The sequence below is a fragment of the Liolophura sinensis genome, chromosome 7, assembly GCF_032854445.1.
Source record: "Liolophura sinensis isolate JHLJ2023 chromosome 7, CUHK_Ljap_v2, whole genome shotgun sequence".
Classification (NCBI taxonomy): Eukaryota; Metazoa; Mollusca; class Polyplacophora; order Chitonida; family Chitonidae; genus Liolophura; species Liolophura sinensis.
The window spans coordinates 44006231-44020756 of NC_088301.1; the positions used below are offsets into that span (position 1 = coordinate 44006231).

The 14526-nt window shown below is 38.8% G+C and overlaps 1 protein-coding gene across 2 annotated transcripts; it reads left to right on the forward strand.

Moving 5' to 3' along the window:
* On the forward strand, positions 1 to 8393 carry LOC135471298 (protein roadkill-like). Of its 2 annotated transcripts, none has more exons than XM_064750472.1 (3): positions 1 to 85; positions 4379 to 4656; positions 6130 to 8393. In XM_064750472.1, exons 2-3 carry the CDS (start codon positions 4389 to 4391, stop codon positions 6666 to 6668), a joined length of 807 nt encoding a protein of 268 aa, XP_064606542.1. In that variant the 5' UTR covers positions 1 to 85; positions 4379 to 4388; the 3' UTR covers positions 6669 to 8393. The 2 variants fall into 2 exon arrangements, with proteins under 2 accessions (XP_064606542.1, XP_064606543.1); XM_064750473.1 differs by lacking the exon at positions 1 to 85 and adding an exon at positions 3198 to 3413.
* The last annotated feature ends 6133 nt before the right edge of the window (positions 8394 to 14526 follow it).

Below are 14526 nucleotides of genomic sequence, written 5' to 3' on the forward strand. Positions count from 1 at the left end.
TGTCGCTTACATTTTCCCCATATTACAGAAACAGATCAGCGTTTGAACGTAGTGGAAAGCTGAATCCAAGTCTGCCCAGACTGAGGTAAGTTATTTCTCCTCTGCATGGCCGCATAATGATATACGATTTCGTTCCGAGTGCTCTCCATCGTCTTGAGCTAAGGTTAGCCTAAATGGCCCCAGGAGGGTCACGATAAGGAGGTACACAGCGCCAGATGGAGAATCGTCAGCAAGCTTATCTCGTAATGAAAACGGTTACTGGACGTGCAGTGTTTAGGCCTGTATGAAATTATAGACGTACGCTTTACTGCTAAATTTTGCATTGCCGTCATGTCATCGGTAATGTGGATGCTTAGCATCTATATGTAACGGCTTACTCATTGTGAAGCCAGATATAGAACTGACTGAATTAAGGAGGGTCTAGATTGGGTGACACATGAAGCGGTTATGCATAGGGCTGAGGATATAAGCCTCTGCATAATGGTTGTACGTTGTGTACATAACTCATACAAACTGTTACTATAGTCTACTGTTGAGGATTCATGGAAATGATTTTTGACACAATTCTGAAGCCATAGCATAGATACATCCGCTGTGGGAGGGGTACTATATGGTGCCTCATGTGGACACCCCATCGACGCTCGTCACATCTCTATCTATACATACAGTGTATGTGCACACAAAGGTGACATCACCACTCCCTTGGCCTGCTAACCACGCGACTTGATTGGTTTCCTGCCAAAGTTTAAACATATGACCTTGCTCGGCCTCAGTGCCCATAAGTTTTAATTACCTGTAGGTGGCTTTTCGTACGTACAGAAGTAAACGCTCCATTGACAAATGTCATTTGTATACGGCCTATGCTTGCAATAGAACTCATGTATCTCATGCCGAAGTCATTAAAAACTGTGGGTGATAAACGTTCAGAAACTTATATTCATCGTCTAGACCTACATATAGATGAATGGGCGAACCTAATTTTAGAGTCATACTAGTTGAGATGTGCATTCATGGAAAAGAAAGATTCTTCATTTACCTCTCTCCCTTTCGTCACATATAGCATGCATGAAAAGATGCTTCTTTATCATATATAAACGTGTGTATAAAGGCTGAGATGAGAAGCTTTTCTCAGGTCAGGTGTGTAGGCCTTCCATCAAACTCGTGTGATCATGACCTTTGTTATACCTACGTTTAATCGCCCCGGAAACCGTTATTTGTTGTTTACAAATAACATTAGACTATTTCAAAATAACTGGGTCAAAGTAGCTGTATAGTTTCAAAACTGCATGCGTATGCCTGTCTAAACATCAGTGCATCCGTGTCAACCGAGACCCTCATCGCATGTGCGTGTATGCCTATAAACAAGTCGTCATCAAACGAATCTTTCTGCATCATAACAAGTCTGTGTGCTGGATGTATGTAGACAGGCGTTGAAGCAATCGTGAGTATATACAGGGGCCTACAAGCTAAAATAGTGAGAGCTATTCAGAAGCTCAAACTGATAGGGAAGTACGGAAGTACGCTTAAAAAGAAGCCTAAAGTAAAAGAAAGCTGAAATATGAAGTAAGGTTCATCGTACAGAAGTATGCTAAATATACTTTCATTTATTTTTAAGTTGTTTAAACCTTTGAATTCTAAGGTGGGCTTTTTAGACCATACTATCAGAGTTTAGGAACTCTGACGTCACAGAAAGTTTTTTCCAACTTTAATTGCGACACTGAATGTTGCAATATCTATTTTACCCCATGAGTAAAAGATTACTGAAACAATGTTCTCAAACTTCCTTCCTTCTGGTGAGGATCAGGAAAAAAAGGTGATATGACGTCAGAGTTCCTAAATACTGTCGTTATGGCCCATAAAGCCAACCATATAATTCAAACATTTGAATGCCTTTCCACACTCTCAAAAGATCTAAAAAAATGAATGCAAGTGTTTTTACACATAGTTGTCAGTTTGTCAGTACGATGGACCTTATCTTTTAAGGAACTTTACATTTTAGCTTTATCTTACTTAAAGAGTAGGCTACGCGTAAGTACGAGGACATGGCTTGAGTTATACACCACGTTTCGGTATATTGTTTTATTTACCATACAGCACATACTTCCGAATAACATACGAATACTATACAGGTGAGAGGAGTGGGGTCATTGTCTTAGATGGGTATTCAAACCCTGGCTTGCTTTAAGGACCTCGCCCAATGAGATTGCTTGTTTGAATCCAACTCTTTCTCTTTCTGTTTCGGCTGCTGCTAAAATTACATAACAGGTATGTCCGATGTATCTGGTGGAAGCAGGGTATCCCGACAATTAAAGATATAAATTAAATGAGCATAATAAAGTATATTTTAAGCCGGAATTTACACAGGTGAATAGGCTTACCGTTCCTTTGCACAATATGTGTGCCACATATGTACAATTCCAAGATAAACAGGTGGGATGGTCGCACGTATGTTAGTAAGTGGTTAACAGGTAGTAGTTCTGCCCCTGCTTTAGTCCATCAGCATGGACTCAGTATGCGATTTTACAGTTCTGACGTCATCGTGACACCAATTGAGTCCACCAATGCCTTGCAAAAACAAAAAAAATGCGCGGATTTCAAACTCCCATCTCTTTCCAGCTTATGGCTGTCCAACTCACTTCCTCTGTACATGTTTATATGTAATTTTCCGGTGGAATCTCTAATACTGTCCTCTCAATTTAATATCCACATCAGTGGAAATAATTCGCTTGCTGCCTTGTGGTCACACTGACTGCTAGAAAGTGGGAGGTACCGAGTGGCTCGGCTGCGTACTCCTTAGAACGCATGCGTCGCACTGTACCTCTCTTTATTCAGAGTATGTACAACATGATTCTAAACAGAACCTAAAACAATTTTATTGATGAATGCTGAATAAATAGTTATCGGAGGAGACAACCGATGAGGCTAAGTCTAAACAAGCTCAGTGTTACGATGAATGTCGGAATATTAAAATAGCACACTGAGTCCACTGAGTCCAGATGGACTGTCCATGCTTCTGAGTTGAAACTGGCGAGACTCCGCCCCAGCGTTGAATGTTCTTAGGGTGGATACAAGGCATATGCATGCATACAGACCATCGAAGCATGAAATATTTACTGTAACGTTCAAATTGAAACATAAAACAAAACAGGGGTCGGTATGAGTGCATGTCTTATTCAGTCTTATACAGAAGGAAGGAATATTTGCCTTACGGCTTATGACTGTCAAATAAAATCTATAAAGTATCGATTTCATTTATAGCTAGCGTTTATTATCCGAGCAATTGTTTAATAAATCAAATTTTGTGGTCCGTAGATGCATGGTGACTAACAAATATCTTCACGTAAAGGCACGTCAGACCCAGCAAGTGTTGGAATCGAACTTACGGAACCATGGGACCAGAGACCCCTTGCAAGGTGACCTTAGAAGAGGATGCTCTGGGTGTCTTTAGTGGCTGTTTGATTCATTGGAGGATTAATTTAAATTATATTCCTCTGAACCGATTCAAGTATTTATTTATTTATTTGATTGGTGTTTTACGCCGTACTGAAGAATATTTCACTTATACGACGGCGGCCAGGATTATGGTGGGGGGAAACTGGGCAGAGCCCGGGGGAACCCACGACCATCCACAGGTTGCTGAAAGACCTTCCCACGTGCGGCCGGAGAGTGAACCGATTCAAGCATATAGGCTACGTATACGTTGCACCTATATGGTGGAGGGTGAGGAGTTTTGGAGGGAGGTGGAGGGTGGTGTGGAGAACATATTTATTTGTATATCTGATTTGGGCTTGACGCTATATTTAGGAATTTTTCACTTGTATGACGAATGCCAGCATTTTGCATGGTAGCATGACACCGTTCAGAGCATAGTGGTATTTATACTTTAATGCCTTTGAGGTTGATCGCTCACGGTTGATGAATTCGTACATGCAACTTCCTATACCGGCTCATTCATTTCGGACTGAAATTACATCGCTTCGTGCATGTAATTTAACAAACTTTCGGTGTACGCATTAAGTAAGCTATTTACTTTAAAGACCTGAGCTTCAAAATAGGCTCCCTTTAATAACATGCTCCTTCATAGTTCAAATGAGGCTAAAGGTCGTTAAAGAACAATTGCCTTCCGACGATACTGCGTGCACGTCTGTGTTACATGGTCAGCAACATGCCAAATGTCAGCAATATACCTCTTGCACACCGGTATCCTCCGCCCAGAAGACCAACCATGAAAGTAAAACTTTCTTGAGTATGAAGTTAAGCAACAATAAATGAACGAATAATAAATATTTATGAACCTTGCAACGTATACCATTCATACACCATTACTTCAGTAAATGATATTTTATATGTGCGATGCTTTATTTGTTGTGTCTTCTAGACCATACCCGATGGCGGACTGCCTGCAGAAGCCAGATCCGGCAACCTTGGCCGCGGACATCCCATCAGACGACTCGGATGTTATCCTGGTGGTAGAAGGGAGACCAATTCACGCCCACCGCCAGATCCTCTCTGTCGCCTCCCCGGTCTTTCGGGCTATGTTTTCACACGATTTCAAGGAGAGACAGGAAACTAGCATTGACCTGCCGGACAAGAAACACGATGACGTGATAGAACTACTTCGGTGGATATACCCTACAAGTCGGCGTAACCTGACAGGTATGAACGTGTATAATAATGTGTATGCCAGTGGCTTAGGATGCAGCGGAGTGGGAGGTGGTGGTGCTGACTTCGGGTGGCCAGTTACCCCACACTTTCAAAAGTGAGGGGCCAACATATATGTTAACCCTCCACTTTTTACCAAACACGTTAATTTTCCAAAACAACATTCAATACAAAACATCACCGAACTAGGGAAATACACGCTCGCATAATGTTAGGATGGAGTCGTGTATTGAAGGGAAGCATACATTAATTTTCAGTGACAAATGTGTTGTCGAAATGCAGTTAAATTTAGTCAGCATGTGTCAGCTAGTAAATCATTAATTTGTTTGGTAATACCCCGAACAACCGGTCTACAGAGTGCAGTTTGTTAGCTGACAACGTTCACTTGTCCGCAAAGCGGCGAATTACTTGTGTGTTCCAAAAGCGACGTAATTCGATAATTGCACACGGTCAAGTATTTAATGTCAAATATTTCATGATGAAGTCCGTATAAGTTGCTAGACTCGAGGAAAAGACCTTCTGTGATCAAAATTTAGATACACTTCTTATATTTGTTTGCATGCTTTGACGTCGCGTCTTGAAAGTGAAAGTTTTTAGAAAGGAAACTGAGCGAGAGCCATTCTGCCAGGCACGTGCAGAAACGGTTGACCTGTCAAAGTCGGGTATGACGAGTTGTGGGCTTTTTTCCGAAAAAGGCAAGGAAGAAGCCCATATAACCTAACTACCATGTGCTTAAGGAACGCTGCACGCTTAAACGTTTCAACATTAGTGTAAGCAAGATGAACTGCATGGGTGGGTATAGGTGTCGGAAATGACAGCTTAATATGGAGTAATAAGTTCGCCGTTGCTCGCACTGCTAGCATATCTGCTACGGCACGATATCCAGGAATAAAACGTTCCGTATTGTTTCGTGTTTCTTTAGGTACGTAAATTCAATTGAACCACGCGTAAATTTAGCTCTTAAAAATTCCCCCGGGGCTTAACTTCCCAACTTTCCTGAAACTGAAAGTTAAACGTACGTATATCTATCGCTAATTTAACAAGAATGTATTTTTGGTTGATAAACCTTACCGCTTATTAAAACCGGTCTTATATACCAGTAGTAACCATGCAAACAGATACAAATGTCAAAATGGCCAATATTTCTCGGATATGTCTGGTAGAAATTAAGCATCGAGCTTGACGACTTTAAAACTGACTTTAATGACTTCTGCATATGTATTAGTCTTATTCAGACGAGAACAAGTATGTATAGATCTGCCAAAAGGGGGACATTTGTTAATTGTATATAACGGCTATATGTCAGCTTCATGCAAGAATGATCAATACAATTTTTTGTACAGTCTACAAAAACCCATCTTCGAAACATCTGGAAGGCCTTCTGTATAGTTCAGTAGACCTGTTTTAGGTTCATATAACTGCAATTCCTACATGATGTGTTTTTGTATATCTTTTTTGTGTTTCTAGACAAGGCTGTATACCGCTTGTTACCTTTAGTCGACGAATACCAAATAGAGTGGCTGAAGGTGTACTGCGAAGAGTACCTGCTGCAGGCCATTGTGGCTAAAGAGAACCAAGGTTTTTCCCCGGCAGAATACTTCCTGAAGCACCTGTACATAGCGGACCGTCATTCCTTGCAAAATCTCTCTAAGTTAGCCATCGAGCTGTGCAAAACGATACCTACCAGAACGATCGAGGAGACGCCATCCTTCTCGCAACTGGATGACCATCGCCGCTGGATGCTGATGCGATTGCGCGCCACGCATCTTGAGGAAAAGCAGGGCCGACTTGCCCGGGAGATACGGAGTCTGGCGGCACTTGTGCCCTCTGTTATGTCCATTCAGACCGACATACCATCAAGGTGCCCGCTCTGCACTGCCAGCAAGTTCCTTTCCGCTGGCAATCACGATTCCAATACTTCACAGGACAAACGAAGACCTCTCGCCTGCCCAAGCTGCAAGAACAAATATGAGCGGATAGTGGAGAAAGTGAAGTCGGATCTGTGATTTGAATGATCTGTGATCATTTTCTGTGATTGCTACCATTGTACCAGTCAGGTGGGGTTAATTCGTTCTGACAAAAACATTTTCATGCTGAAAGATGCCAGGGATTGTACGATAAGCTGGTCGATGTGTGGCAGTGACGCTCACCAGAAACTAGCTAAACTGTATATGTTATGCATATCAGCTGATTATTTATCTTCAACAGAAATCAGAATGTTATCATAATGAATGTGTGATCTTTGCAGTGTTTCGACACATTTCACCAGTATGTTTGCTTTGTGTTGGCTGTTTTCTGTTATATATCGTATATACACAGTATGCACACAGCCATATAATGGGAATCGTTTATTGGACTATACATACCCCTTACAGCGCATGTTCAGCTCTCTATCACTGCCACTACTAGCAATTTTTGTACAGAAATCTTAAATAACGCCAGGATCAAGAGGTGATGTTATAAAACATTAATACTGTGCCTCAGCCTTTATTTCCATTGATACTACATAAATTGCAAATCAACAGTATGTACAGCATGATTCCAAAAGACCTTCCAAAGTAAGTTTATGAAAGAGTGCTGATTACAGTTCCGCGAAAGGGCATCATTGGTGAGGCTAAGCCTAAACAAGCCCACGTGTGTGGCACGTATTCAGTATGCCTGACTTCTCTAGTGGAGCCAGCGTTATAAAGGGAGCGCAGGAATCGAGCAGACCATTCGTTGAAAGGAGTATGGAGATTTCATAGCGTGCATAACCGTGATGGGTGTTGCCCAGATAAAACTTGCCAACCAATATATACATGTATATGTCAAATGCTGTTTTAAATAGCTGTGATCAGGAATGGGATGTAAAAGTCGTTTCTCTGGCGATTCTGATCTAATGGTGAAATCTGTACGCTTTATCGGTCATTTTGTGATGCTAAAAGCGGTTAATCTTCAGGTTTTGTTGTTTTTTAATATGCTATTAATATTAAGGGTTGTGTCGAACACGCTTCTCTAGGTTTGCCATACAGAACACACGTATCATGTATCGAGTTTGAACGTTTAATTTACTAACAAACCTTGTCAAGATAAATCATCAGCCGGTTGTAATGAATTGGAATTTAATCATCTGAGGAGAGAAGTGTAGAAGTGAAGTTATAAGAATGCAGCTTATGTCTGTATGTTTGAGCGCACTGAGACCTTAACAAGATGTTGGTGTGACCCAGAAGCATCTCACCAATGTGGTCGCTGTGAGTTCAAGTCCAGCTCATACGCTAGCTTCCTCTCCGGCTGTACGTGGGAAGGTGTGTCAGCAACCTGTTGATGGTCGTGGCCTTTGAACAAATACACAGTATTTTAAGTGCTGGGAAGTGTAAGTCATTAGTAGAACATCATCAGACCATCTTCTGCAAACCAGCGTCCAGCTTTAGTACAAATCAATGATATTGTTAATTGTTACAGGTCAACTTCTAGAAACTGTCTTATTTCTCTGCATTTTGATGTTATCGGCAATATAAGGGCTTCTTCTTTTGGAAACCATTTGATGTGGAATTACTTTGTTACGTGTTTTTTTTAAACATAATATGATGATCTTCGGAAATGTTCAGTGTAAAATAAGAGTGCATTTCTCAAAATGATCTCTTAATGCATACACATATATTCTCAGACGTATATAAGTTTGACATTGGAATTTAAGCATCCCAAAAAATATGGAGTATATTTTGTGCAAAATAGTAATAGTAAATGCGCAGTCATGATCTCTCTCTCTCTCTCTCTCTCTCTCTCTCTCTCTCTCTCGATATATATATATATATATATATATATATATATATATATATATATATATATATATGCCAAAGGCTTAAGTTGATCCGCACATAACACGTCTTCCGACATATATACCTGTGTTTAATGTATATTTATATTGGTTAGCTGAAAGAATCTCACATACAAGCTAACTTTAAACCTTGGCCTGCTTCTGGTGGTATTTTAGTGTTAAACCTTTTCGAGCTGTATAGAGACAATCAGTCCATCATGCCATACATGCATGGTGCTGACAACGCCTGCGAACATGTGATAATTCCTCATGCAAAATCTCTATGCCAGGATAGCAATATGTGATGCCGGGTGCTCAACGATAAGTGAATACATGATGTATACCTCGTGGGGTTTGCTTTGTGAGTCGTGGTGGACAAGGGTATAATTCCAGGTCAAGACGCTTGTGTCTTATCTTAGAATATGGGTATACATGTATGTCTGAGGCCCGTGTATATGTAATAAATGTTACGGATTTCACGGGCATGTATATATATATGTGTGTACTGTAATTTGGAAGTTAAAGGGATTGCTGTTGTATATGTATATATATCTATAAATATGTACATGTATATTTTGTGTCAGATGATCGGTCCGCATGCCATAGATTATATGTACCTGTATAGCACATGCCATTGTAGTAATTAGATGCTGCTGTGACTAACATCACAGCCTTACACAGAAAATTAAGTTATGCATAAACGTTTAGTTACTGTTGTAATATGTGTCACAGAAGCAGAATGTCACAGAATGTAGTCCTATTTTACATATTATTGCAAGTTACATGTGCAGCAACATGAAGTGCACGCATGTGTGTGGCTGTCAATGTACTATTTAACTGAGTCTTATTTTTCACGTATAAAATGTCAAATATCATATCACGATAACAGTTTTTGTTGAAGTTATTTTGTAAAAAGTTCGTCATAAACATGCCAAATGTTGGTGGTTTGGCCAAGAGAGCGCCATCATATAAACGAAAAAAGTCGTCACTTTTTATTTTCCTGATGTTATGATAATCGAGATATTGCAGTTCAAAGTAAACAAAAACGCCTACGTTCCTAGTTTATCATTTGTAATGTAGAAGTAGTGTTAAATCAGTGTTAAATTCCCTCTGATTACTAGACTGTTCTGATATACTTAAAAGCCATTTTCATCGGGAAAGTGTTAGTTTGATACATCTGTCGTGGAATACATCTGGCGTTATTTCTCAGGGTCTCAACCAGGAGCCACAATACGTGCCAAGCCTTAGGTTGTAATAATAGGAGAGACCTTACTTCGTGCAAATGGAGTGTCTCGCCTCTAATACTAATACAAGTATATAATAGAAAAATGCCTATGCCCGTTAAGATTTTTACGGACCCCTCTTCTGAAATTACTTTGTTGTCTTTTGTTTTAATGGAATTCGTGTACATGTAAGAACTAAATATAAATTTGATTTGATTTATTGACCAGAATATAGTAACAAAGCAAGTAATATAGCAAATAAAGGTCGCATACGTAAAGCATAAATTCGCAAGACAATAGTAAAATATATGGAGTAATATCTGGCGGGACGAAAACACCACGGTGTTTGTTTTATCCCCGTTAGTTAAATTTAATGAACTGTTGGTCTCATGAACAGAATATTGCTTGAAAATTGAAACATAACATATAAGAGACCAATGCTTTAATAATATATAAGTGGTAAATACAGCGGATTGAGTTTTGTGGGGATTTATCATGCAGATAATGTGGCATGCGTATGGTCAGCAAATAATATTATGTCAAGAAGATTAGTGTGGAATGTCATTAATGTACAACAAAAACAGCAATGGTCCCAGAATGGATTCTTATGGAACGCCAGATTTCATATAGCCCTAGGGGATGAGAGAGAATCCTTATTGTTGACGTATTGTTTTGTGTCGTTTTCATGAAGTCCGGAACAACACCTTGTCTAAATTACAAGTTCATTAGATGACGTAAAGGTTCACTTATTATTTCGACAACTGTTTTAAAAACAGATATACTAACATCATCATAACCGGCCGCGCTTTTTTTTTAATTTGAATGCTATGGACTTTATTTCCTCTGTAGTGCACTCGGTCAAAATAAATTCTGATTGATAACTGGATTTTAAAAAATATTAAAACCGATTTTTGTAGTTGGTATTTTTTGAGTCTAGTTTCGCCGCAACCGTGCAAAAATGTTTTTTTTTTATAAAATGATAAGCAATATCAGGTTAAAACTTATGAGGACAAACAGCCAATTTATTTCTATTCATTAACTCGTTTCACACCTTCCAAGTAAATTTAATGCCATTCTTGAATAAGTTGAATTTATGCTCATAGTATTTCATTTTTGCTAGCGGGATGGTATGGTTTGATTTGTTTCTATATGTTCGTAATTGATAAGATATTACCGGATCATTATTGCTAGAGTTTTGCAGAAAGACATCACTGGAACAGAATTAAGGATTGCCTGGGATATCCATGGTTAAATAATGCTTGCTTTTTCGAAGTTTTGGTTACGATTGGGAAACATTCATTATAAACTGAATTAAGTTCAGATGAAACATATCTCAAGGTATTTTAATATCAAACTCATGTGATAGATGTAGCCAGTTTCTATTCTGGATAATTTGTACTTAAATTAAATTTTTTATTCATCGGAATATTTACCAAAACTGAATTGAGTTGGTTTCACATTGCGAATACACTTGGTTTTATCTATGTGGAAAATAGGGAAAGGATCACTTTATTATTTCAGAGAGAACTGTACCGGTCATAATATTGCCTCATGGAAATTTTGGAAAATATTGCCAATGAAAGGAGCTGGTCTGGAAGTGACTATTGTCGATTTTGTGATTTTTGAAAAAAAAATAATTGGTTTTAAGTATATGTTTACAAAATTTTGAGATGGGAGGTGCCTATCAATATTAAACAGGTTGGGAATAATGATTTGAAAAATATTTTTTAGTTTTTCGACACTTTTACCTGGTGACCTGTGTATATATTACATAACTTGTTTGTGTATTAGTTTGTAATTCAGTCAACAGAGACTCAACTGTTCCATCATCCTCCAAATGGGGTAGGTCGTCGCGTGCTGAGTACTCACATTTGTTACTAATTTACATAATAAGGCAACCACCCTTTCTTTTATTCCGAGATGATGAGATGATCTGGATACCAGGTATGGCATAGAGGTTTTCAGTGCTATCATTTAGCCAGTTTTCATGGATTACTGTGGCAGGAAAATGAAATTGTAAGCAGTCTCTGAAAAATGTTGGGACAAACTTCTGGCATTGAAATGGATAACTGATAGTGACGTGTCTGAGATATAGTGGTCCTTAATATCGGAATTAAATTCTAATTTTCTACGTAATACTTGGAATGTTCGTCAATGAGGTGTTTAAATTGATATTGTTCCCTGAGCTGAATTGTCAGTAAGGTATGCAGATGACTCTAAGTCATTTAGATTAAAAGGATTGAATAGAAGGGAAGAGTCACTAGAGATAAAAAAAATTATCGTTGTAAAATAGTAACACAGATAAACCTGGGTCCACTGAGGAATCTTACACTGAAAGCTACGAGAGGAACACAGCTGAATTTCCATGACGGCATCTCTTCACAGTAGAAATGCCATAAACTGAAATGACAGATACTAGATCTCTCTACACTAACGCCGACATCCACATCGTACTTGTATTTTTATTGCACACGACTACTGGCCCCTAAAGGCTATAGGTTATTCGGAATGCCGACAATAACACATGTATTGGTAGTTGCCATCACATATAGGTATGAATTTAGAATCCCACCGGGAATAGAATGATATTTGTTGTGAAGCCTTCAAAGGGGAAGAATAGTAAATAAATATAAATCTTACGATAAACAATCGAAATGTACAGTGTAACACAGGATAAAGCTATAGCATACCACTCCGTGTTGCTAGTTGGGTTGAAAATGCCTGGAGAAAGATCAAATTCAAAATCTGAATACCCGGAATCTGAGGTCTGTCATGAAGCACTATGGGTTCAAATTGACTCGGCAGTGTAATTGCTTCTGTGTAGCTACAACTTATCTCGAAAATGACATCGTTTTGATACGAGGTCATTTAGGGCAGCTAACTTGGGTTGGACATCTATGACGTCCGTTGAGCTGTAAGCTTACCGGGCAGTCGTCTGGAAAACGGATCGGGCAATAAATCGAGTGTTTTTGGTGAATTTAAGGTCATTATTATGTTTTTCAGAAGCCCTCCGGTAATATACTGTTTAAGTAGGTTATAATCTTTATAATTAGGACCGGTAGCTACATGTGAACATTAATCCTTTAAAGTAATAACCATACTATAGAACAACGGTGTGTCATACCCCGAGTCAAAATAATTATTAGAGCGCAGACAGCACAACAGTTACAGAGATTTAGTAGGAGATTTTGTTTTTAATGACCTGAGGTGACACTTGGGGGTCTATTGTATATATAATTACAGTGAAGAAGTAACTTAAGAAGCAAATGGACCTTGATGTCATCCTACATAAAAATGTTACGTGCAATACAAATAGGTGCATTGGTAGTCAATTGAAGTGAGGAACATATTAAATCAGAAGATATGAGCGTAAATATTATTATCAATAAATAGTGTGTACGCAGATCCGCTAAATGTAGTGGTGTGAGTGGGGGGGGGCATTAATTGATGAACTAGTCCCATGCCTATGTCCTCTCTCTACGGGTAGCTGCACTTCAGACACCTGGATTGTAACGGTTTTACACATCAGCAGGCGATTGTCATGTGAAATGCTCCGAATATGCTGGGACTAACAGAGTAGTGAAAACAGCATTCATAGAATAAACCATTACTCACGGAGCAGTCGTCAAGCGTTTGGATCAATATATGAAGCATTGGATGAGCAAGCTCTCACTTTGAATCAAGATTCTATCTTCAAATAGCCGGTCGTCGTCATATGACTGAAAAATTGTTGAGTACGACGTTTAAACCTCAAGCACTCACTCAATCAAACAGTCGGAGCTTTAAAAAAATGTATTGAAAAACAAAAACTTACCAAAAGGTCACACGCACATCTAGATATTATTCCTACATGCACTGTTTACTTCTCTGGAACAGCATGCATGAGAAACTGCACTGATAAGTTCTCAAGTTCAGATAAATTTGAAGCTAATTGACTTCATGAAGCCAAAAACAGCTCATACACATTGAAAACTATCTAGTTGGAGTTACTTTCACAGGCTCTCATTTTATTCTATCCTCAGATGTCGATAACCTGGGAAATAGTTCACGAAATACAACCCTAAAACCTCATGCACATCAACATATTGTCCATATAAAAACATCCAACCGCCAAGTTCCATGAAAATCCATCGGAACTGTAGAAGATATATTTCAAAGCCATTAAATTTAAGATTACATGTATATGACTTATGCATAAATTTTATTTTTTGGTGACAAGCTTAATGGTTATGAAATTAATTCTCTTGGCCAGACCATGGAGGTATACATACATGGTGGATTTACGGTACCTGCATTCTCAGTATATCTGACGTGAACAGTGAATTGTATTTACGTTTACTGAATAAGACGTATCGCCAAAAATGCCTTAGGCAGCGATTTTGACACCAAAAACAAATATTAGGAAAGCAAATTAATACACAAAAATCGTTTATAAGACTTTGTAGAGTAGCAGATATAATAAAATACAAAATGATGTATAACATCAGTCCTCAAAATATAGAGCTAGAATGTCTAGATGCTTTTCTATGGAAATTCTCTGGGGTATCCTCATTTAAAAGTGTCAGGCTTGGTTCACGTTCCAACGGTTACATTTTTAACTGACTGAAAGTCATCAGCACACTCTGACATGGTGAAAAAACGTAGTTTATGCATTGGCGTGCATGACAATTAGAATCTCTAGACTTCGTTATTGTGAAAGATCAATCCAAAACTCCTCAGCATCCCAGAAGATCCGGTAATTAAGGAACTCTACTGGACATGTTAGGCTCTCAAAGGAGCGGAGTCTGAGAGCAAAGTAAATCTTTGCATTTGCATAGGACATCGGTCGGTTGCATTTCAATCAAG

What these genes read in the sequence shown, in the direction of transcription:
- LOC135471298 (XM_064750472.1), top strand. Translation starts at nt 4,389, where the DNA reads ATGGCGGACTGCCTGCAGAAGCCAGATCCGGCAACCTTGGCCGCGGAC. An exon ending in AAGTCGGCGTAACCTGACAG is followed by an intron (nt 4,657 to 6,129) that starts GTATGAACGTGT and finishes TTGTGTTTCTAG; the next exon opens with ACAAGGCTGTATACCGCTTG.